Below are 22,371 nucleotides of genomic sequence, written 5' to 3'. Positions count from 1 at the left end.
GTTGAGCATCTTTTCATGTGCTTGTTGGCCATTTGAATATCCTTTTTGTTGCAACATCTGTTCAAGTCCTTTGGCCATTTTTTGGTTGGGTTGTTTGTCTTTTTGTTATTAAATTGTACAAGTATTTTTGTATGTATTTTGAGTATTAGACCCTTATTCAATATATGGTTCCCAAAAATTTTCTCCCAGTCTGTAGGTTGTCTTTTCACTTTTTGGTAAAGACCTTTGATGAACAGAAGTATTTAATTTTTATGAGGCCCCATTTATCTATTATGTCTTTTGCTGTTCATGTTTTTTGTTTTTTTCTATTAATGAGAATTTTATGTTCTAATATTATGTCTACCATCTTCTATTTTATTTTTCCTGAAAAAATTTAATAACATATTTCTGAAACTTTTTGTTTTAGCCTCTATATTTTAAAACTATATAGCTTTTAAAACAGCATAAGAAATAAATATTCTTAGTATAGCATTATAAATTCTTGGGATAGTGTTTCACAGTATGTTTATGAGAATAATCTTTTGAAAGGGAGGACAGAAAATAATTCTCATGTGAATTGTTTTGTTTTCAGCTGAGAACTCTAAATCGACTATAATTCTCTTTTGGCCTATCACAATATTGACAAAGATGGTACTCTCTGAAGGGATGTATTTAAAGCTAGTTTTTAAACTGATGGATTAAATTATGGGTAGGCATGGTTGTTTCCTTTTACATATATGGGTTCAGTAGTAGTCATAGGCTGCTACTACATTAAAAAAAAAAAACATTAGCTTTACATAATTTGGGCAGTACACTTAACATGCAATTAATATAAATTTACTAAACTTTAGATATGATAGGCTATCATATAAATAGGAAAAATTATGTAATATATCTAATTCATAATACATGTTTGTTTTGTTTTCAAACAGGGCTCTAATCCGGCCACTTCCGAGTAAGCAAATGTTTGAACATGTGCAAAGGAGGCACCGTGTGTTTTTCGTTTATGTAGGTGGAGAGTCACCTTTGAAGGTAAAGCATGGTTTTATTTTTAATCCACAGAATTCAGATATATTGTAATTTAATTTGCTACATAGCTGAGACTAGACCAAAAACTCAAAACTTTCCCTACTCTTATTGGACATAGTTTAATGTAAATATTTTTATAACAGAGATGATTTCTTGTTTAGTGTTTGCCTTCGTGAAACAGAAGTGAGTAAAAAGTGGGTACGTGATGTTGCCTGCCTTGGTAAACCTTCTCTTTTTGTCCTGGTTATTTGAATCTTACGTTGTTTCCTAACGTTGTGGGTGCTTTGAGACTGCATGTTGCAGTTCAAGTGTAAACTTTTTAAAGCCAAAAGACAGACTGGTGTCCTAAGCTTATTTTATATATGCATGTGTGCGTGTGTGTGTACACTCATGTATTTATATGTGCATGTATGTATATGTGCACATATCTCTTCTGATAAACCAAAAAAAAAACCCAAACCAGTTGCTGACCCTTCAGTTCCGACTCATGGTGACCCCACGTGTAACAGCAGAACTGCTCCATAGGGTTTTCTTGGCTGTAATCTTTATGGAAGCAGATTACCAGGTCTTTTCTTTTGAGGCATCCCTGCGTGGGTTCAAACCACCAACCTTTCAGTTAGTAGTCGAGCACTTAACTGTTTGCACCACCCACCTATCACTTCTATATTCTTCTGAAATCATCATCAAATTGAGTTGATAAATATGAATTGAACTTACATTATATTTAATGAACTTTATTTGGAGAAGGATAAAAGCACTTAATACGATGGTCTTTTGCCTTACAAACAATTTATTTCATTCCATTATATTCCCTCTTTTCACATAAAAGTGTAGGTAGCAAATTGGGATAATACTGCTTGTTGCGTAGGCTGCTCTGAGTGTTTAATGAGAAATGAACTTGATATTTAATATTTAAAAATGACCTTTTTTGTTTGTATCTTTACAGGAGAAATATGTAGATGCTGCTTCAGAATTAATTGTGTATTCATACTTCTTTGCTGCCTCAGAAGACGTGGTTCCTGAGGTAATATTTAAAATTGGATTTTAATGACACAAATTTTTTTTTTTAATTTATTACTGATTTTATCTTTCAGATATATTTACTCTCATATTTTTGGAACTAGCAAGCATGTTAACTCCTTACTGCTGGTATCAGAATGCTTCTTATTAATAAGGAAATATCCCCAGATTTGTAGCATTTAACAGTTAGTACTTTTTTCTGTTTAAAATAATAACAGTAGTGACAAGTGATAGCTCAGATCCTGAAATGCTGAGTTACTTAATATTCTGTTTTTTATTCAACAGCTATTTATTGTGTTCTTACCATGTGCTATGCTTTTTTTAAAATCCTGGCTAATGGATGGCAAACAAGATTGCCCTTATGGAACTCACATTTTAATGGGATATCTTAGGTCAGGGGCCCTAGAACTCAGAGGGTCTGAATAGGTACAAATAGCATGTGCTACATGGATATCCTTGGTTATTATGCATTAATTTTATTATTATTAGCTTTCTCAACTGGTTTCTTCAAGCATTCTTTAATTATTCCTGCAAACACCAGTATTTTTCATCTCTTTGTTTTAGTTCTGAGTATGAAGTTGCAAAAGTCTGCTGGGGAAAACAGTTGTTTTGTAATAATATGGGAATTTTTACTCTTATAGACAGTATTCAAATAAGAGACAAAGCCCATAATTTTATGGTCTCCTTCATATGTTGAATTTTAATGTTTGGTTATGGGAACCTTTACTAGCTTTACAGCTAGAGTTTATGAACCCCGGAGGTAAAAAAAAAAAAAAAAAGAAGTTCCTGACTTCAGGATACCTGAAGATGAATGGAGAAGCTTGGCAGGTACACAAATAACTAATACAAGCTAATGAGTTTAAAACAAAACAAGAGAGAAGAGCAGGGATTTAGAATGTGTGGAACTAGGTAGCTACAAGGTTTCAGACCATTTCCTTGGTGTTACAGGAATATGCCAGCAATTGTCCTTGAAAGAGAGAGAGGTGAATATTAAAAAATACTTCCCGAGCATTAGATGAGCTGCCAGGAGCAGGTTAATGGAGGCGTCCTTGATTTTAAAGCCTTACTGCTTAAAATAGCCATTTACATGGTGCTGTATCATTTTTTAGTAGCTATGTAACCAAATAATTCTATTTTATTTTCTCTGTCCTGAGATATGTCTACCTCCCTTCCCTCATTTTTAAATTTTCCTGGAACATCTGTCTATAGTTTTTTTAATCATTATTGTTATTTTTATTGTACTATTTGTTTTATTATTTTATCTATTATCCTATTATTTATTGTTATTTTCAGTGTTAACCACTCTCATGTAGTAATTCTATGTGACTTAACCTAATTATTTCTCTTCTACTCTGATACTGATTGTCCATGGTAATTTTACTATTTTGAAAGTAATTGCAACACAGGTTTAAGAAGAGGGTACCTCCTGAGTGAATCTCTTATTGTTAACCACCATTATAATTTGTCATTTATAAAACAGTTTATAGTTTAAACAGTGCTCTCACATACACAATCTAATAAATTCCCATAACCCGCCTGTGACACAAGCATTGTTAGTGCCCTCATTTTATAGAGGAGGAAGCAGATGAAGAGTAGATAGGCAAACTGATTTACTCACTACTACCCAGAGAGTAAGTGGTGGGGAGGACTGGAGCCCAGCTGGGCTAATACCTCAGCCCCTGCTTTTCCAGCACCTTGTGGGCCCCTCCCATCTCTTACTTCCCGTGGTACCTTTAGATCTGTTTCCTTTCTCTAACAGTAATCCATGGTATTCACCGTAATAGACGGGACCCTGTGCCAGGGCTGCAGGACAAAGAGTGGTCAAACTTGACTCTTGGATGAACATGAGACCCACTGTGCTCTTCTGAACTGTTTCTAACACTTTGGTGGGGGGGGGGGTTTCTTCTGGTGTCCTTCAGTACCTTTGCAATCATAGCTATCATCTACATTTTTTCCATGATAAAATGTTATTTAAACTTCTAATTTTTGCAGTCTGTGGTGCTGAGAGAGGTGCCTGCTGTGCTTGTTTTCAAAGATGACACTTACTTCATTTATGATGGTAAGTTGCAATGTTTTAATTCATATAAAACATCTTAAAATGAAAATGCTGTATCTTTTGTAGGACTTAGGTGTTGATGAAAGATTAGCAAATGGAGCTACTGCTTATAATCCCCATTAGTTGAATGGCTAATGGGGATTTGTGGTTGTCTTTCAATTTTAGTTTTTCCATCTAGTGTTCTTTAATTGAGTTTTGCCTAAAACGAATTTGTTATATTTTTGTCAAATTATTTGTCTTTTTGAGAAGTGAACCGTATGCAATTACTGTACAATACTGCCCTGAAATGTTTACATTAATTAAAAAAAAAAAACCCTAATATTCCAAACACCCAGAAAGGTGAAGGAACAGAACATCAGTGGTGGTAAAGCCTCCACGCATCCCTCCCTAGGTGCTTACCTTTCCACCCCTGACACAAGTAACCATTCACCTGCTAGCCATTGTTTCTTCATTGATGCAAACACTGGCTTATTTTTAAAGTATTTTTATTATGATATCAAACATATGCGGTAGGAAAGGGGGTAGTAAAATAATAAAACCTTGTATAGCTCAGGCTAAACAGTTACCAATAGCTAACCATGTTTGCTTCAACTTGTTTTTTTTTTTCCTTTGAGGTATTTTAAAGCAAACCCTAGACATGATATCATTTCTTAAGTATGTACTTCAGTAGGCAGTCTTAAAAAATATGCACTCTTTTTTAAGATAACCACATGCTATCATAACACCTCACAAAGTTAACAGTAATTTCTTGGTTTCATATAATACCTACTCCTGTAGTTCCCAGGCCGTGCCCTGAGGTACACAAGGGTGGTGCACCAAACTCACAGGGGCACTAGGAGGTATTTTAGATTTCAAGGGAAGCATTGAAGCTTGACATCTGTTAAGTGACCGCTCGCTCAGAAGTTATGTGAGCCTGCTCAGAAGTTAAGTGAATGCAGCGTCTTGCCTAATAGCAGTTTTGATAATCTTCTACATTACAATTTAATAAAAAAAATCATTTCCTCATTTGCACTGGCCACATTTCAAGTGCTCACTGCAGTCATTTGTGGGTAGTCGCTACTATCGGACAGCACAGATTAGGAGCATTCTCTTCATTGCAGAAACAGGCTCTAGAGTGTGGTTCTTTCTCTTTCTGAATTCTGTATCAGAGAAAGGAACCTAGAACAAGTTGAGAGCAGTAGATTTTGAATTGATTAAATAATTCAAATGAATAGAGGGTTATCCAATAAAAGCATCATTTTGATTGTTTTAGTAAAAGGAGCATTTTAGTTGTTTTTATAGTCATGTTGTGAAGACTAAGCATTTCTACAATCTTGTATCTTCATGGTCTTTAAATGTGAGGACTGAATTTGAATGCTTGCTGTAAAATAATTGGCATTTATTCATCGTTTTTACAGCAGGTACTGTCTGTGTAGTTGACTTATATTTTCTTGTTACCCTCAGAATAATCTGTGAGGTAGGCAGGAAGGCAGATACATTAATGTCCTGAGGTTACAAAGGAGGTAATAGAGGTTGTTAGAGAAGTAAATGGTGTGTCATTAAGTAGCAGATTCATTCATTTGCTCATTCACTAATCCATTAGCTGTTTGTTGAATGCCTGTGTTAAGCATCTTCACAAAAAATTAAGAGAAGCTTGCCTAAAAGAAAATATGAAGAAACTAATCCATCACCACTTGTATTCCATCCACCTGGTCTTTGATGACGGCACTCCGTGTATGAGCAGCACTTTGTGTAGATTGTCTTATTTGATCATTCCTGCACTCTTTTGAGATCTGTATTCTTACTATTTTACAGTTAGAGAAACATGATTAAAGAGATTTTTTTTCTAAGTTAAAATAGTAAATATTATAATGAGAATTCCGTCTTCAAATGTCTGACCCCAAATCACTGGTTTTAGTTGTGTTAGGAGTGTTTAACAACTCAGAGAACCACTTCGTTTCATTTTTGAAAGAAACCTGACCATTTCTGTTTAAACTCAAATATATTATTTGAGCCTGCCTAGGAAGGTGCCTGTTTATTGCTCAGGTTTCAGACATGGCCTACAGTGCTGAAAAGGCAGGAGTAATATAAAGTGTCAGTAGGGATCATCGAGGCTGAATTGCCTAAGCCGCAATGGTTTGTATTTAGGACCTGCCTGAGGACTTCAGATAAAACAAAGGCTTTACCTTGAATTCTTATGCTGATATTTAATTATTGTTAATAAGTTTATTATAAGCATTGGCACAGGAGTTCAGGAGGATGGTTTATTATCTCTTGAGTTTCCAGTTTTATCACTTTTTGGAATCTTTAGAAAATTTGGTTTTGACTTGGAGTGGGGAATGTGGCCAGTTTATATATGTATTTTTAAATTGTGAATCCATAAATACTTTCAGATTTGATGTATCATATATTTAAAATCTACACATGGATGTAGATAAGTGTGTATGCATGTTGATCAACATGTACGTCTGGACATAAGAACTTATTTTCATGAGGAACAATTGAAAGGAATTCTAATTAATAGTTCCTTAAGCATTGTTAAAAGTTTATTTCAGGAAGAATCAACTCTTCCCTGTTTCTCTGCCATTGATCTTGTCTCCTCTCAAAGTTCAACAATTAGTTTGTTTGACTCAATGATCCCAGCTCTAACATCTCACCTACACTCTAGTTCCCTATTTTCGAACATTAAGCATAATACCACAAATCCAAAACAGTAGTTAATATGCAAATACACAAAAAATTAAACTTAATCATTCTTTTCCATGTAACCTGTGGTTTTACAGTTCTGTGCTAGGCTAAGAATCTTGTACTATTATTTTAGGTCATTCCTTTTTACGCAGCAGTGCCAATCTATCATACCTGAGTTCGCCCTTAAAAATGACTTTAAGAATTATTACTATTTCCTCTTCACTTCACTGCCAGCACTCAATCCTGGGCTCCCAGCATCCTAGACTCAGATAAAATTGACATAAGTGGTCTTCCTGCCTCAAACTGCTCTTCTTGTTCACCCTGCATGTGACTGCCAAAAACGTTAGTATGAAGTCATCTGCCTTCTCAAAAATGTGTTATTACTTACCTGTTGACAACTAATGAAATAAAAAACACTCTCTGACCTGAAAGGTCCTTTGTAATCTGGTATTCATCCTTATATATGCTAGCCATTGTGCTGTGGGTTTTTGAATATGAAAGTGTTTTGTTTGTCAGTGCACTTGGTAGAAAATGTATAACTTTCAAGAAATCCATAAAAATCAGTCTTCAGACGTATTGGTAGACTTTTAAAGATGCTGCTTTACATCAGTTTCCTTTTCATGCAGTTGTAATAATTTTCCAGAATTGCAGGAGAATTTTGTTTCTAATCAGGATATAATATTCCTCTTAGATTTATTTCTATCTGCTTAGCAGAGTAAGGATTTGATGTTGGAAAAAGGTCAAAGTATTAAGGTTTTATATGTGTGTGTGTGTGTGTAATTGCTAGGAGCTGCACATAAGAAAGAAGATAAACTTAAGACAGAAATGTCATAAAATAAGAAGAGCAAATAAATTTTAATAACAGTTACCTGTTGTTCTATAATCCCAGGGTAGCCATCAATGCAGGATAACCATTGAGGAGCCATATGCCTTCATTTTATCATCTATCAATCAATTTCTTCATACTTTAGATTTTACAGAGTTACTGTCATTCTGCAATAATACTTTGTAACCTGCTTTGCAGTTTAATTATTTATCGTATTTTTTTTGTTCTTTAAATTGTCTTCCTCAACATGTCCCATAATTTATTTAAATTATTTCCTATTTAGGGCATTTCAGTTATTTCCCTGTTGTTATTTTTTTTTTTTTTCTATTTTTAATGGTGCTACATTGAACAGTTGCTTTGTGCATGGATCCTTTTGTATCTTTGATTGTGTGCTTGGAATAAATTCTGAAAAATGAAAGTTAGAAATTTCAGATGATGATCTTATGTCTGGCTTTTTATACATGTTGCCAGGTTGTGAGATGTAGACATTTTGAGCTCATATTTACACCATCACTTACCACCTTTGCTTTGTTTTTAGAGTTTGAAGACGGTGATCTGGAATCCTGGATCACCAGAGAGAGGTTTCAGAATTACCTTACGGTGGATGGCTTCCTCTTGTATGAGCTTGGAGACACAGGTAACAGTCATGTACAATTCTCCGTCACACTACAGATTCTTTCCTTAATTGATTGCTTAAATCTGATTGTGTAGGAAGTTAATTTTAAGCTGTATTTAAAAATTTTATTCCTTACTTTAGATTTGAACGCCAGCTCTGCTTTATGAGAGTACAGACTAATATTACCAGAGTATATACCTTTGTGTGTGGCTTAAAGACAAGCTACCATTTTACTGATAGAACTTATTGGCACAATGACGACAGAGAGCCTGGGTAATTAAAAGAAATGAGAAAAAATAACCAAGAACTTATACTGAGGAGACTTATTTTGTAATAGGAGTTAGAATACAACTTATTACCTTTTAAGGTCTGCTTTTTACTTTTTTTTTTTACTTGTGAGGGGAAGACATGGGAATGAAACTGGTAAAGTTATAGGACTGGAAATGTTAGGCAAAGCAAATATAAATATGGATGCAAAAAATGAAAGCTATACAAAGGCAACTATATGGTCCTATGTAAATTTTAGAAGGAATTGTTTTGTGAATTGACAGTGAATTATAAGTGAGAAATAAATCATGAACATTGTTGCTGCATTTGCTTCCATTCACAACTTCATGGTAAGTACAGTAAAAGCATAGCTCTAGAGTGAAAGAATGGGAAGATTTTCTTTGTCTGGAAATGTGTAGTTAATACAAGTACTTCTTCCTTAAGAAAACGTCCCTTACCCCTTCAAACTACGTTAGTTCCCTCTGTAATACTCTTTGATAGCACCTTATTCCTTCAGAACTCCTCTAATTTTTAACCGTACCTTTATTTGTGTGACTATTTGGTTAAATTGCCTGTCTCGTGGCTGGTCTATGAGCTCTCCAAGGGCAGAATTGTGTCTGAGTGTGCTCATCACTGTGTCCTCTATAACTCTCCCAGTGTGTGGCACATTATTTGGCACTAAATGCTTGTTAATGCATGACAAACTGCCCGTGTTTCTTTTACCCTGCTGGCCGCTGGGAAGATGCTCTGTATGTGGTAGACATTTTGAAAATAACTCATGAGGCATTTGAAAATTAAAGAAGCACATAAAGTCCAAGTTCTAAACCGTAAATGAGATAATATTTTGAAAAGGAAAATAATCATTGTGAACTACTGTTTTCAGCAGAGGGTTAGAAGAGTTGAGATTGTGTAGATTGTGTAGAAGAGTTGAGAGCTGTTTAATCGGTATGGTCTTAGGGGAAGCAGCATTAAAATGTGGGAATGATAATGAAAGATTCTTGAATTAAATCTATATTCTTGTACCTGGTCTAAGCTAGATACTGTTCTAGTATTTGTGTGCGTGTAATCTCATTCCGGGAACCCTGGCAGCATAGTGATTCTCTCAATAACTCCTTGAAATCAGTATTAGTTCCCTAAAATAAGTTGATGTTTACTGAGATTATAAGTGATGGCCTTCCTTGTTGTTCTCCTAGGGCTGGGTACACTACCCAGGATGTAGTAGATTCTGCAGGATGGTGGTGTCCAGTTTTCTGACTCCAATACCAATGTCCCAGCTACTTTTGTCATGATTTATGTCCTGTTCAGGGTTAAATAAATGTTAGTTGATGGCAAGTAGTGATCTCTGGAACTGAAGAGAACAGCCGTATAAAAATCATTTTTTGTTGTTATATACCATTCTTTTAGAACTATAGTGATTACTTTAGTAAATTTGATATATTAGCTTATTCCATATGACTTTAGTTTTCGACAAAAGAGTTATTTTAGTCAATGTGTAGGTTGTGTGAAAACAAAAAAAAATTTTGTGTATAAATTATTATAAATATTTACCATTGCTTACATTTTGGAGGTCGGGGATGGGAGGTAACTTATCACCTGGAGTGAACTAATTCATTATTGATTTTTTATAAGCATATATTGTACTAGAATGTGTTGATATAATTATTGAGTTTAACTTGTATAGGATGATTGGAATTAAATTCCAGAACCATTCTTTATTAATTCCCCATCCACAACAAAAGCATAATTGAAAAGTTCATATAATGAGTGTTAACTGAATTTAGATGTGTCATTCTTAATTTCAGGAAAGCTTGTCGTTATTGCAGTTATTGATGAGAAAAATACATCAATTGAACATACCAGGTATAGTACCTTGAAATAGTTTTAAGCTTCAAATGTCATCTAATTCAGACTTTACAGGGGTTCAGATAAATTTTACATGGTTTCTTACTTTTCCTGCAGCACTTAGGATAGGGTAGCGGACATTAGAATTGAGCTATTTTATTATGTTTTTCAAGAGAGATGAAAAATTCATATGTTTGTTCTTCTGCAGATTAAAGTCAGTTATTCAGGAAGTTGCCCAAGATTACAAAGCCCACTTCCGTAGGTAGGTGTTTGGATTCTGAAAGATTCTTTTGTCTTTAATTATGCTTTGTAATTTAATAAAGCAGCACTAGTAATATTTTATACTTTCAAAGGTGAATTAAGGAACTGAGAAAATTACAGCCTTTGTTTAATTCTGTTTATATGTATTTATGATTCAAAAGTCAGTAGACTTCATATTCTCTTTTCTACCTTTATTGTACGTGATTTACATGTTAAATATATAGTGTTTCCATGCTTACTAAGCCCAAAAGTTCCATTCTTTGTATTGTTTACTTTTTTGTGTGTGTGTTTAATCACTCTTTCTCTTGTTGTTGATTAGGGATTTTCACTTTGGCCATATGGATGGAAATGAATATATAAATAGCTTGCTGATGGAGTAAGTAAACTGCTAAATGATTTTTGCGATCATTTTTTAAATCTCTTTCTGAGAGACAGAGGACCGGTAAATATAAAACAAAAACACTTGATATATTCTGATGCAGATATTCTGTCGCTAAATATTTTACTTTAGTTTTTAAATGCCATATTCAAAAGTTACTGAATTTTAATATTGCTCTCTACTAAAAAACAAATTATCATCTCGTAAGTCAATGTTATAAAGTAGGAAGCGTGATTAAAACAATAAAAAAAAAAGTTGGGATGCAGTTAAGACAGTGCTGAGAGGGCAATTTAAAGCACTGAAGCCTTACATTAAAAATCAGAAAAGTCCGGAAGAAAATAATGCAAGACCTACCTAAAGAAACTAGAACAAAAACAAGAAAAGCAAAATAAACCCTGAGAAAGCAGAAGGAAATAAGGATAAGAAAAAAAAAAAAAAATCAATAAAATTGAAAACAAGAAAGTGGAAATAATAATAGAGAAAAACAATGAAACAATAAACTGATTTCTTACCAAAAAAATCAGTATAATTGATAAACCTCTAGCAAGGCTGACAGAGATATGACACAAATCACCTGTAGCAGGAATGAAGTGGGATTTTGCTGCAGCCCTTGCAGCCATTAAAAGGCAGATAAGAAAACACTAAAACAATTTTGCAATCATTAGTTTGACAGTATTCTCAAAAAAAAAAAAAAAAAAAAAAATGAAGCATCTGCTGGAAAACAACAAACTATCAAAACTAAAAGTGATATAAACAATCTTGAGTTATTTCAAGGGTTTGTAGTGGTACTTAGCAGGAAGAACAGGGAGAGACTAGTCTATGCCATCTTGTTCAGACCAGAAACCCAGAATTTATTGTTTTAAAAATGTTAGAATAGACATATATATGTATTTTTTTTTCCTTCAAAATTAATCGTCTTAACACAATTCATTGAATTGGTCTGTTCCCAATTATTTTATCATGAAGCAATTTTCCATTCATTTCTGTTGATTCTTTTTCTAAACTTTGTTTCCATTCTAAACTCTGGTTTCAGTTCAATTCCAGCACCAATATCACACTATTGTCATTTTACTATATGTTTATAACATCTTATGTTTGAATTAGAAACTCCTTGGGTGGGACCCAGTAATTTGTGTTTCAGCAAGTTCTCCCTGTGGTTCAGGTAGCCACCAAGTTTAAGATCCAGTGCTCTAGACTTTGTAGACAGGGAGTGCAAATGAGAAGTTCTTGAATAAAGGAAAATAGCTACTGACCCTCATTTTAGCCACTTGTTTATAACTAGAAGTGATTGAGTGAAAAACAATGAAATGGAAGGAGTTTTGTTAGAGTACAAGCATAGATGTAATGTGGAGGTGAATGCTATATACCATCACTTTCTTAACTATTGTGTCTTAAATCCTTGTTATATTGAACCCTCTTAAAAGATAAAAAAGCTGTTGCAGGTTCCCAATGTTGTTTTAAATTATTCTAATATTTTAATTTGTACAAGTGACTCAGTTTTAATTTCTTACGCTTAGATTTTATACAGCTATAAAAATGGATTTTACAAATGAAATATGGACACAAGTCTACACAATCAATAACATTCAAATTCATTTACATTTAATGCGATAGATGATTTAATATTGCTGAAACTAAATTGCTGCTTTTAGTGAGAATATAATAAAGGCTCTTAATGTGTAACTTCTTTGGAGCTTGGCATGCCTGTGGTATGGTGTGCATTGTGATGATTCATTTCTTCGATACCTTTTCTTAATTGTTACCACAAATCCTTCATTTTTTACCTTGCCTTGGTCTTCACTTTGCACCACTCTATCAACTACGTATTGAATACACCTCTGTTTTCATCAGTCTCTGATAATTCAAATATAACGTTTTGGCACCAGCAAAGTTTCCAAACACAAATGTGAGTAGTAAAACAAGAATTGAAAGCAAGAATGCAAACAGATGCTTGTACACCAGTGTTTATTGCAGCACTGTTCACAATAACCAAAAGGTGGAAGGAGCCTAAATGTCCATCAACAGATGAATTCGTAAACAATATGTGTCACATGTATATTGTTGGCAATGGTAATTACCATTGGTAATGAACATTATTCATCCATAAAGAGAAATGAAATCCTGATACATGCTACAACATGGATGAACCTTAAAAATTGTGTTAAGTGAAATAAGTCACAAAAGGACAAATATTTTATGATCTCACTTACATGAAATATCTAGAATAGGCAAGTTTATAAAGACCAAAGTTTATTAGTGGTTATCAGGGGCAGGTGGGGAAAAGGACTTCATTGCTTAGGGGACACTGGCTGAGGTTTTATTAAAGGTGATGGGAAAATTTGGAAATGGATAGTGATGATGGTTGAACATATGATGAACTTAGTCAATGTCGCTGAACTGTACATGTAAAAAATTTTGAAATGGCAAATTTTTGTTATATATATTTACCACAATAAAAATGATGTATAGGTGGTCATCTTGATAATGAATATATATTTTTTGTGATATTTCAAATCAGTTTGGATTGTGGCAGTTACTTTGAGGAGTAAGGATCATCTGACTTCAGAAAAAGTTAATTTCATATAGGGATGTGGCATTGGATGAGGAAGGTAATGAGAAGGCTTTTCTCAGAATCATCGGTGTCAGTAGAGTTTCACGTGGAGAGCTACATGTAGAGTAAGGCATGTGAGTAATAGCAATACAAAGTTACCATGGATTTAACAGGAGAGTACTTTTTTGCTTGGTATTCTGCTGGTGACTATAAAATTCTGTTATCTCTAATAAAAAATACATAGACATAATTTTACTGTAAATTCTAAATTCAGTTGTGAAATAATTTTGGCAGTTTTATCCCACTGAGTTAAAAGTACTGACCAATTTACCTGACTAGTGGTGATATTTAGCATGACGTTTCAGTAATCTGTCAGGTGGCAGATGCCTGAAACATGTTTAAAATTAAAAAAAAAAATAATTGTCTTTTATGCAGTATAATTTTAACTAAAAACAAGTGGCATGATGTATTTTTTAAAAGTCTTGTAATTTCAGAGTACCAGTGTTTAGAAGATAATATATTTACTGGCAGATAAGTAGGACTGGGTATTAGAGTATATATAAACCAGGGAGTTTACGCAGAGGATTTTGAATTAGATACATTTTAGGCAAGGATAGCCTGACAAGTGATTTTGACTAGATAGTAGCATAGATTCTGTTCATTTTCCACATTGTGGTAGGCAAAATGGCCCCCCAGAAATGTGCATGCTCCAATTCCCAGAACTTTGGAATATATTACATTACAGATCGAAAGACTCTTTGCAGGTGTAATTAAGTTTACGGACCCTAAGATAGATTATCTTCAATTACCACCATCCATTTGTCAGTTTGTCATCCTGTGGTGGCTTGCCTGTTGCTGTGATGCTGGAAGCTGTGCCATCAGTGTTTCAAATACCAGCTGGGTCACCCATGGTGAACAGGTTTCAGACTAAGATGGACTAGAAAAAATGGAATAGGAAGAGAGGCTTGGCAATCTACTTATGCAAATTAGCCAATGAAAACTTTATGCCTGACAACAGAACTGTCTGGCTCACTTGCTTTGGACACGTTATCAGAAGGGGTTAATCACTGGAGGAGGATATCATGTTTGGTGAAGTAGAGAGCGAGTGAGGGTGAGGGAGACCCTTAGAGATGGATTGGCGCAGTAGCCACAGTGATCATGATTTTGTTCTGTTGTTCATAAGGTTGCCTTGTGTCAGTTGAGTTGAAGGCAGCTGTCTATCCTGGATTAGCCATGCTGCAGGGTGGGGAAAGGCCTAATTCTAGTCACATGAGGTCTTAAAAGCAGAGAATTTTTTTGGCAAAAGCAGAGAAGAGGTGCAATAAAAGGGTAGATCAGAGAGATAGAAAGCAAGAGAAGGACTCCACCCACTGCTGCAGGGTTCCAGGAGCCAGGGGACTCTGTGGCCTCTAGAAGCTGAGAACAACCTCCCAGCCAGCAAGCAGCAAGGAAATGGGGACCCAAGGCCGGCTGCATCATCTACAGAATGAACCTGGAAATAGGTTCTTTCCCAGAACCTCCAGTAAGGAACATAGCCTTCTGACCTTGATTTTGACCTTGTTAGGCTCTATAGCAGAAGAACCAACTGAGCCTACCGAACTTCTGACCAAAGAACTGTGAGATAATAAATGGGTGTTGTGGTAATTTGTTATGGCCACAATAGAAAACTAATACACACATTAAATGTATCTTGTTTTTAGCTTTTGTTCTCCCAAAGGGTGGACATTTTAAAGATTATTTAACTGAAAGAAAATGACTTCACATGCTAATAAAATGCTGTCATAGTGTTACAACTACATGAATGATTTCACGTAGGAAATAATGAGTGGATTTTTCTGTCTCTGGGGGAACAGAAGATAATTCTGCTTTCTTTTGTGTAGTTGATTTAAAAGAAATTTGACTGTCTTTTAAAGAGATCTATTTTATTAGATATTACTATATAGTTAACTATTACAAAGCACAAGAGGAAGGAGAAGTGAAGGAGCTTTGGAATAAAAGCAGGTGGAACACGAACCTCCCCCTCTACCAACCCACCCTGACAGTTTTTTGTTTGTTTTGAGAGAGAGAGAGGGGCGCATACTCAAGGTTATGTAATAATAATTGAAAGTCCTTATTGAACACTTACCCTGTGACCAACACTGGACTAAGTGGTCAGTGTGTATTATCTCATCTGGTTTTTATAATAACTCCGTGAGGTGTAAGTACTATTATTATCTCCATTTTATATAGATGAGGAAATTGAAATTTCTTAGAAGAAACTCAAGGATGTTAAGTAATATGCCCAAGGATGCACAACAAGTAAGTTAAAGAGATCCAGTCCTCAAATCCAGATCTCTCTTACTCCAAAGCTCTTAACTACTGTAGCCTTAATATTGGCAGATAACTTAGTGAGATTGAACAGGTATTGATACCTAGAATGTTTTTAACTTACGGCGAGTGCCTGATACTATTATCTAAGATAAAATTACAGTATTGAATATGTTTTTTACTTTTTTTCCAAGACAAATGGTGTACTTTCAGGTCTTTGGGCTATTAAATTATTTTGTATTGGGTTTTTGTGAATCTAATTAACAGAATAAGGTGTTATTTCCCATCATTCATACTGAATTCTTTCGAAACAAACATTTGTTTCAATTGCGTATTTATTTTTTTATAAAAGGTATTTTTATGTGGTTGCCAGGTTCTAATCTATTCCATAAGAAGGGATTTTTTTTTTGTGACTCATGCCTTATAACTAATAACTAAAAATCTATAAATAACTGCATCCCGTTTTTGTGCATAAGAATGGAGCTAAGTTGTTTTTTTTTTTTTTTTAATTTTATAATCAGCTGTTTCTTAATAACAACTTTGGGTACCGTACAACACTAGTGGCTTAAAACGGTAATCACTTATTTTCTCTCACGTGTCTGGGGTTGGCTGACCTTGGCTGGGTGCATCTAGATGTGACTCCAACGTGCCAGTGATGTTCTACTTTGCTCCACATGTCTTTGGTTGTCCTTGACCCTGGAAGAATATTCCCATGGGAATTTTCTCATGACAGCCATAGAAACACAGAGAAAAGCCCAGCCACATGAGCACACTTCAGGCCTCTGCAAGTCCATCCGGGGTCAGATGAGTGTATTTTGCCTCCAGTAGGAACAACTGCAAAGTACCCGGAAAAGGATGTGGTATGGGAAGGGATTCTGTTCTTAGGAAATAATTAGTGATCCTTTCTCAGTAATTTAGGTAGTGATAGTATATAGATAAAGGAGCCCTGGTGGTGCAGTGGTTAAGTGCTTGGCTGCTAAGTGAAATGTCAGCGGTTTGACCCCACCCAGCCACTCTGTAGGAGAAAGACCTGGTAATCTGCTTCCGTAAAGATGACAGCCAAGAAAACCCTAGGGGGCAGCTTAACTCTCTCACATGGGATCGCTATGAGTTGGAATCAACTCAAAGGGACACAGCAACAATATACTGATGTAAATTGTTTGTGTTATAAAGTTTTATACTTTTAAATAATGCTTTCATGTAGACATACAAATAGCCATAAAGTAACGTGTTTGTGACATAGGAATTAAGCACCTTTTTATGATTAAACAAAACCCTATCCCTGAAAGAAACAATAAAATTTAAAACAATTAAATGGCACATATTGGTGTTGTTACATCATTTTTCACTCTGCAAGGTGAACTAATGCTCGGGTAACATCACGGAAACATTTCCTGAGAATGCGATAGAGTGTATAGTGAGAGTTAGAGAATTTGCGGGAGTGTTTATTGCAAATGTATTATGTACGAGGTACTGTGCTGTAAGTTTAAGTAGAATTCTCTCATTTAATTTGTAAAGCAAGATCGCTATTATTGCCGCTCCCCCCTTATTAAAAAAAAAAAAAAAGGCTAAGTTATTTGCCTGACATCTCCTGGTTTGAGGACAGATTTGAACACAGGCAGTATGACTCCAGAGAGACCATGCTCTTACCTAGTTACCTGAGTACCATTTTACTGAGATGTGACTGTGTATGACTAACACTCTTGGTATGTATTTAATTTGTGGCACATTGCCCAGAAATTGATAATTCATACGTAATAATTTTAGCTTTACGTTTAATAATGATTATTCAGCTATGTCTATTGTATCACACATCAGAATGTTTTTTTAATATAATGATTTGAATACTTTTAAATTGATGTGAAATTAAAAAATTTCTTCATGTAGGCAAACGGAGGCAAAGGTTTTGGTGCATCCTTTTGTAATTATAGTGACTGAGCTACAGTGTGAAATAATGTCAGAATGTTTGTTATCTCTGTATTTAATATGTATTTTGAGTTCTTTGCTTTTATGTTTTTCAGTGAATTGACGGTCCCAACTGTAGTTGTACTGAATACTTCTAACCAACAGTACTTTTTACTGGATAGACAAATTGAGAATGCCAGTGACATGGTCCGGTTCATTGATAACATTTTGAATGGCACAGTAGAAGTAAGTTGTCAGTTTCTATTTCAAAGTGATAATGGTGAGGATGCAGAGAAGAAAACAAGTTCATCTCTTTACTCCTGATTCTAAAAGCAGTTGTGGGCCATCACCTGGGGTGAAGGGTGGGGGCAGACTTTATACATTGTTCCTCTCCTGGTATAGGCAAAGTCTCCCTGACATGGAGGACATAGAAGGCTCTTTTATGTCAGAGGCAGCTAACTGGTGGAAGTGCTCCTTTAGGGGTCATTTGGAGAGTGGTTTTTGTTGTGACAGTGATTGGGAAGTGTTTCTGGCATTTGAGGGAACCAATAGCAATCATCGGTTTTCCTGGCTGTTAGGGCCTTTCTAGGTTCAAGAGTACAATTGGATTACGTTATTAGGACCAGAGTTTCTTCAGAGAGAAGGAAATGAATTGAGAATCAGAGCCTCAGTGAAAAGTTTTAATTACAGTCTGATAAAGTGTTTCTCAGAAATAATGACTGCATGTCTTAATTTTCTTTTCTATAAATCTTACTCTAGTGCTTTTTCAACTGTGGTTCTGAAATAGGTTCCATATTAGAGGGTAGTGTAATTACTTGAGTAGGCTGTGAGTTGCATGTGTTTTAATTTAATAGAGTAAAATGGAAAATACGAGACTTCTTTGTTTTTATTAAGTTTGATGATGATTTTATGAAATTTTGTGAAACTTTTTATTTTATCTGTTTTACACTAACTTTATTTGAAAGTTGGTTCATACCATAACAAGTATTTCTCCTTTGGATCCAGGTCAAGAAGTTTGAAGAATACTCAATCACATAGTAGGAATTTTGTATTTATGAAAATAATATTCTTGTTCAAACGAAACTCACCCTCTATTTGTAAATCAGTGAAACGTGATTCAAACTGTTTAATGACAGATTTTGTTGACACTTTTAGCCTACAAATTCAAATTTGGTAAACTTCAAGAGTGGGTAGATGCAGGAATTTGATTTTCATCAGGACTTTTTCTCTCTCTGCCTTTCACTCCTTGCGGAGCTTCATCCTCAGGTGACTTTTACTGCTCAGCAGCTCTAGTTTAGCAATGCCAACCACACACAACACCTGGGCAGGCCAGGCTCAGGTGCTTTAGGCCGTCTTCTGTAGTTAGCTTTTGACCTCCAGTTGTTTGATTACAACATAGAAGAATGGTACTTACATAACAATTTTTTTTTCCCCCTGTTTTAAGGCCCAAGGAGGTGATAGCATTTTGCAGAGATTGAAGAGAATAATGTTTGATGCCAGGACTACTGTTGTGGTAAGTTGTGACAGTTTGTCTAGTGTCTTTTATAATTAAGGGTAATAGGTTTTTTATGTCTGTGATAAAATCTGGAAATTTATAGGTTTAGGAAAAAATATGTCTTTTTAATTTGCAGGATATTTACTAGTCAGTATTAATATCAAGAAAATATATTCATTAGGTGGAAAATAATATTACTGTAGCTCAGAAGACAACTCTAAAGCTGTTGAGCATATAATAACTATCTTAAAGAGAACTATGTGATGTGAGAAAAATCAGTGTCTCTAGAAAAGGCTATATAGTATTTGGTATCCTCTGTTGCCAGTAGTAGTAGCTGGTTACACACATACGTACATACATACAAAATTTTTGTCTCTTACAGTGTCTTTAGTTACTGTAGAAATGTTGGTATTAATTCATGGGAAGTTAAAGCCATATTTTATCAATCCCATATTTTATTTACTTTGAGAACAACTTAGCCAAGAATTTTTTTACAGTATTTTCCTTCTCCTTGTTTCTCTAGTAGTGTAACCCAGAAGAGGGGAAAGAACATACGAAACATGTTGAAAATGGAGTCAAACTTCAATGTTTAAATTCATTTGTGCTTTTGTGTATCAGAATGACATCTGAGGAGAACTGAGTTTTAATTATCTTTCCACAGTCTATATTCAAGAGCTCACCACTTATGGGCTGCTTTCTCTTTGGCCTACCACTGGGTGTCATCAGTATCATGTGCTATGGAATCTACTCTGCTGACACAGATGGAGGTTACATGGAAGAACAGTATGAAATATCGAAAAGTGAAATGGAAGGTCAAGACTTCATGGAAGAGAGCAGAGAACAACAGGAGCCAAGCGATGGAGAGCCTGTAATGCCTCCAATGCATGAACCCAAAGATGCATTAGAAAAGAAGAAAGATTGAGACCTTAGCAGTATAAAATGGTGGATAGGATTTCAAATTATTCAAGAGTCTGTTTATTGAATTTAGATACTTAATCATGATCTTGACAGAAGGGAACATGTTATGGGTTTTTTACTAATATTGACTGCGTGGATTAAAGTTCTCCCATAAATGGGGGGATGTTTGGAGCAGAGAGATGGGATGCTGGTCTAAAACATGCAGACAGAAAAAAGACACTCCATCAGAGTTTACATCATAGATGTTATTTTAGCAGATCAGTTATATTTGCATGTTTCTCTATCTGAATATTTGTGTCAAAGTTCAGATTCTGGGGCAGAATATTTAAATTGGCCAATCAGGTAGAAAATACATGTTTGTTATAGGAACATAATACCTCCACCCCCTATTATCCATTCTCATATATTTTGGATAAGATTTATATGGACAAAGTTAAGTCTTTAAAAAAAAATTCGGCACTTTAAGGAGAACTAATAATTTTTCCATATATCGAATTAAAATTATGAGGTTAATAATTTGGTTTTGTGTAGCATAGCCATGTTATTTTTTAGCTATTATTTTTAAAGGAGAGAAAATGTTACTTTTTAACTTTAATACTTAGTTACATTATTATAAAGTTTTCAAATGGACCTATAGAGTGGGACAAAGTAGTCTTTATGTTTGATCTTTGCACTGTAAACAGGGCTGACTTGGAACAGTGGTTTCAAACCATACCCTCGGACACTCTTAACAGATGCCTCGGTGGTCATTGCAGGAACAGAAGGTCTGTTTCTCCTACCCAGCTTTGGCCAAGACAGCTTCATTGTTTTTTTGGTTTATTTTATGTATTGGGATTGCTTCTAAAATTTTCTTTCATACAAAGCTTCTGCTGCTTTTAAAAAAGTAATATATATGATACTCTTTATTGTAACTTATATTCTAATGTGTGTGAGTGTGTGTGTGTGTATATATATGTATATATAAAATTTATTGACCATAAGTCTGTTAGGTAATATTATTGCTATGTCTGTGTTCGTATGAGTAATAGATGACATTGTCAGCACGTCAAACAACAAAAGTCATGCCCAATAAAAAGAGATCTGCCAGTTATCTTTAGTGTCCACTCAGTTCCACTAACCAGTGCCCTCCCATCATCTGTCCACAGTGAAACAAGGTAGGAATTCCACCCCACGTAATGTCTAATAAATTAGTAGTTTTTCCAGTAACATTATAGTATGTTTATTGTAGATTAGTTTGTTGTTTTTCAGGCTTTCGTTCCAGCTGAATTTTCTTAGGTGACTATTTTTTGGGTGGTTATTTCTTGAGTGATTGAGTTATCCAATATAAAGAATTTCTTTAAGCATTTAAAAATGTTTACTTGTTTAAAAATACGTCATTCATGGTCCTGATACTGAAGTTGTCTAGGGCTTTTGTTATTTCTACTGCCTTGCTGATCATGACTAAACTGAAACTCTTACATCTTAGGTACTAAAGAATTATACTAGTAGTTTATTGTTTCATGTGCTCTTGTTTTTAGAATTTAATAATTACTCATTCTTAATGTTTGGGACCCATTACTTTTTTAATAATGAGACATACAGTCAGAGAATTTCAGGAAATACTGGGGTAAGTGTTCTTAAATAGAAATTGGAGATATATGCTATTAGCTTCATCAGGTAGAATCCTCTCCAGAGAGTCATGATGAATTATTTTAGAAGGTAAATATTAATGTTCCTAATGATCAGGCTGGATTTTTAATTGTGACAAGCTTAGATAACTACAGATGCCTCATTTGATACTCAGCTACTATGGAAAGCGAAAGCTGTGTAGTCAGTGAGAGGATACATTTCTGCTACAAACATGCCTTTTTGTTTTCTTTCTGTCTTTCTTTCACATTTACCACTCTCAGATGTTAGTCACCTCCATGTTTTTGTATTTGGATTGAATCATTCAAGCATTATCTCTAAATGAGAGGCCTCGATAGGGAGGGGGTTAAAAAGTAAAGCTCAATACATACAGAAGACAAAAATCCAGTGATCTTCCTGTGTATTCCGAGGTTTTCGTTTCTAAATTAATGCCTTCGTTTTCTGTTACACTTTTCACACGTTTGTGCTGTTGCCTCAAAGTGTGTGTGTGCTTTTGAAGTGTGCTCATTGGAAGAACAAAATATGTAGTTTGTAAGTGGTTTAGGTTTACCGTTTTATTTCTTTTTGTGTTTATATTGTCAGACTGCTCACAAAGCAAATTTTAAACTTTAGTTTGCTAGTATGCGT

General features: G+C 34.8%; 1 protein-coding gene across 1 annotated transcript in view; it reads left to right on the top strand.

Moving 5' to 3' along the window:
• Window positions 1-21,913, top strand: part of TMX3 (thioredoxin related transmembrane protein 3) — a 43,635-nt gene extending 21,722 nt beyond the window's left edge. The window contains exons 7-16 of the mRNA XM_049902000.1: window positions 912-1,011; window positions 1,955-2,032; window positions 4,021-4,087; window positions 8,116-8,214; window positions 10,263-10,320; window positions 10,511-10,564; window positions 10,883-10,939; window positions 17,822-17,951; window positions 19,150-19,218; window positions 19,862-21,913. Coding sequence (XP_049757957.1) covers window positions 912-1,011; window positions 1,955-2,032; window positions 4,021-4,087; window positions 8,116-8,214; window positions 10,263-10,320; window positions 10,511-10,564; window positions 10,883-10,939; window positions 17,822-17,951; window positions 19,150-19,218; window positions 19,862-20,122 — 973 coding nt within the window. The 3' untranslated portion in view covers window positions 20,123-21,913. The remainder of the gene's footprint in view (window positions 1-911; window positions 1,012-1,954; window positions 2,033-4,020; window positions 4,088-8,115; window positions 8,215-10,262; window positions 10,321-10,510; window positions 10,565-10,882; window positions 10,940-17,821; window positions 17,952-19,149; window positions 19,219-19,861) is intronic.
• Window positions 21,914-22,371: the final 458 nt, after the last annotated feature.

This window comes from Elephas maximus, chromosome 11 (assembly GCF_024166365.1).
Source record: "Elephas maximus indicus isolate mEleMax1 chromosome 11, mEleMax1 primary haplotype, whole genome shotgun sequence".
Lineage (NCBI taxonomy): Eukaryota > Metazoa > Chordata > Mammalia > Proboscidea > Elephantidae > Elephas > Elephas maximus.
This window is presented reverse-complemented; position numbering and strand designations above follow the sequence as displayed.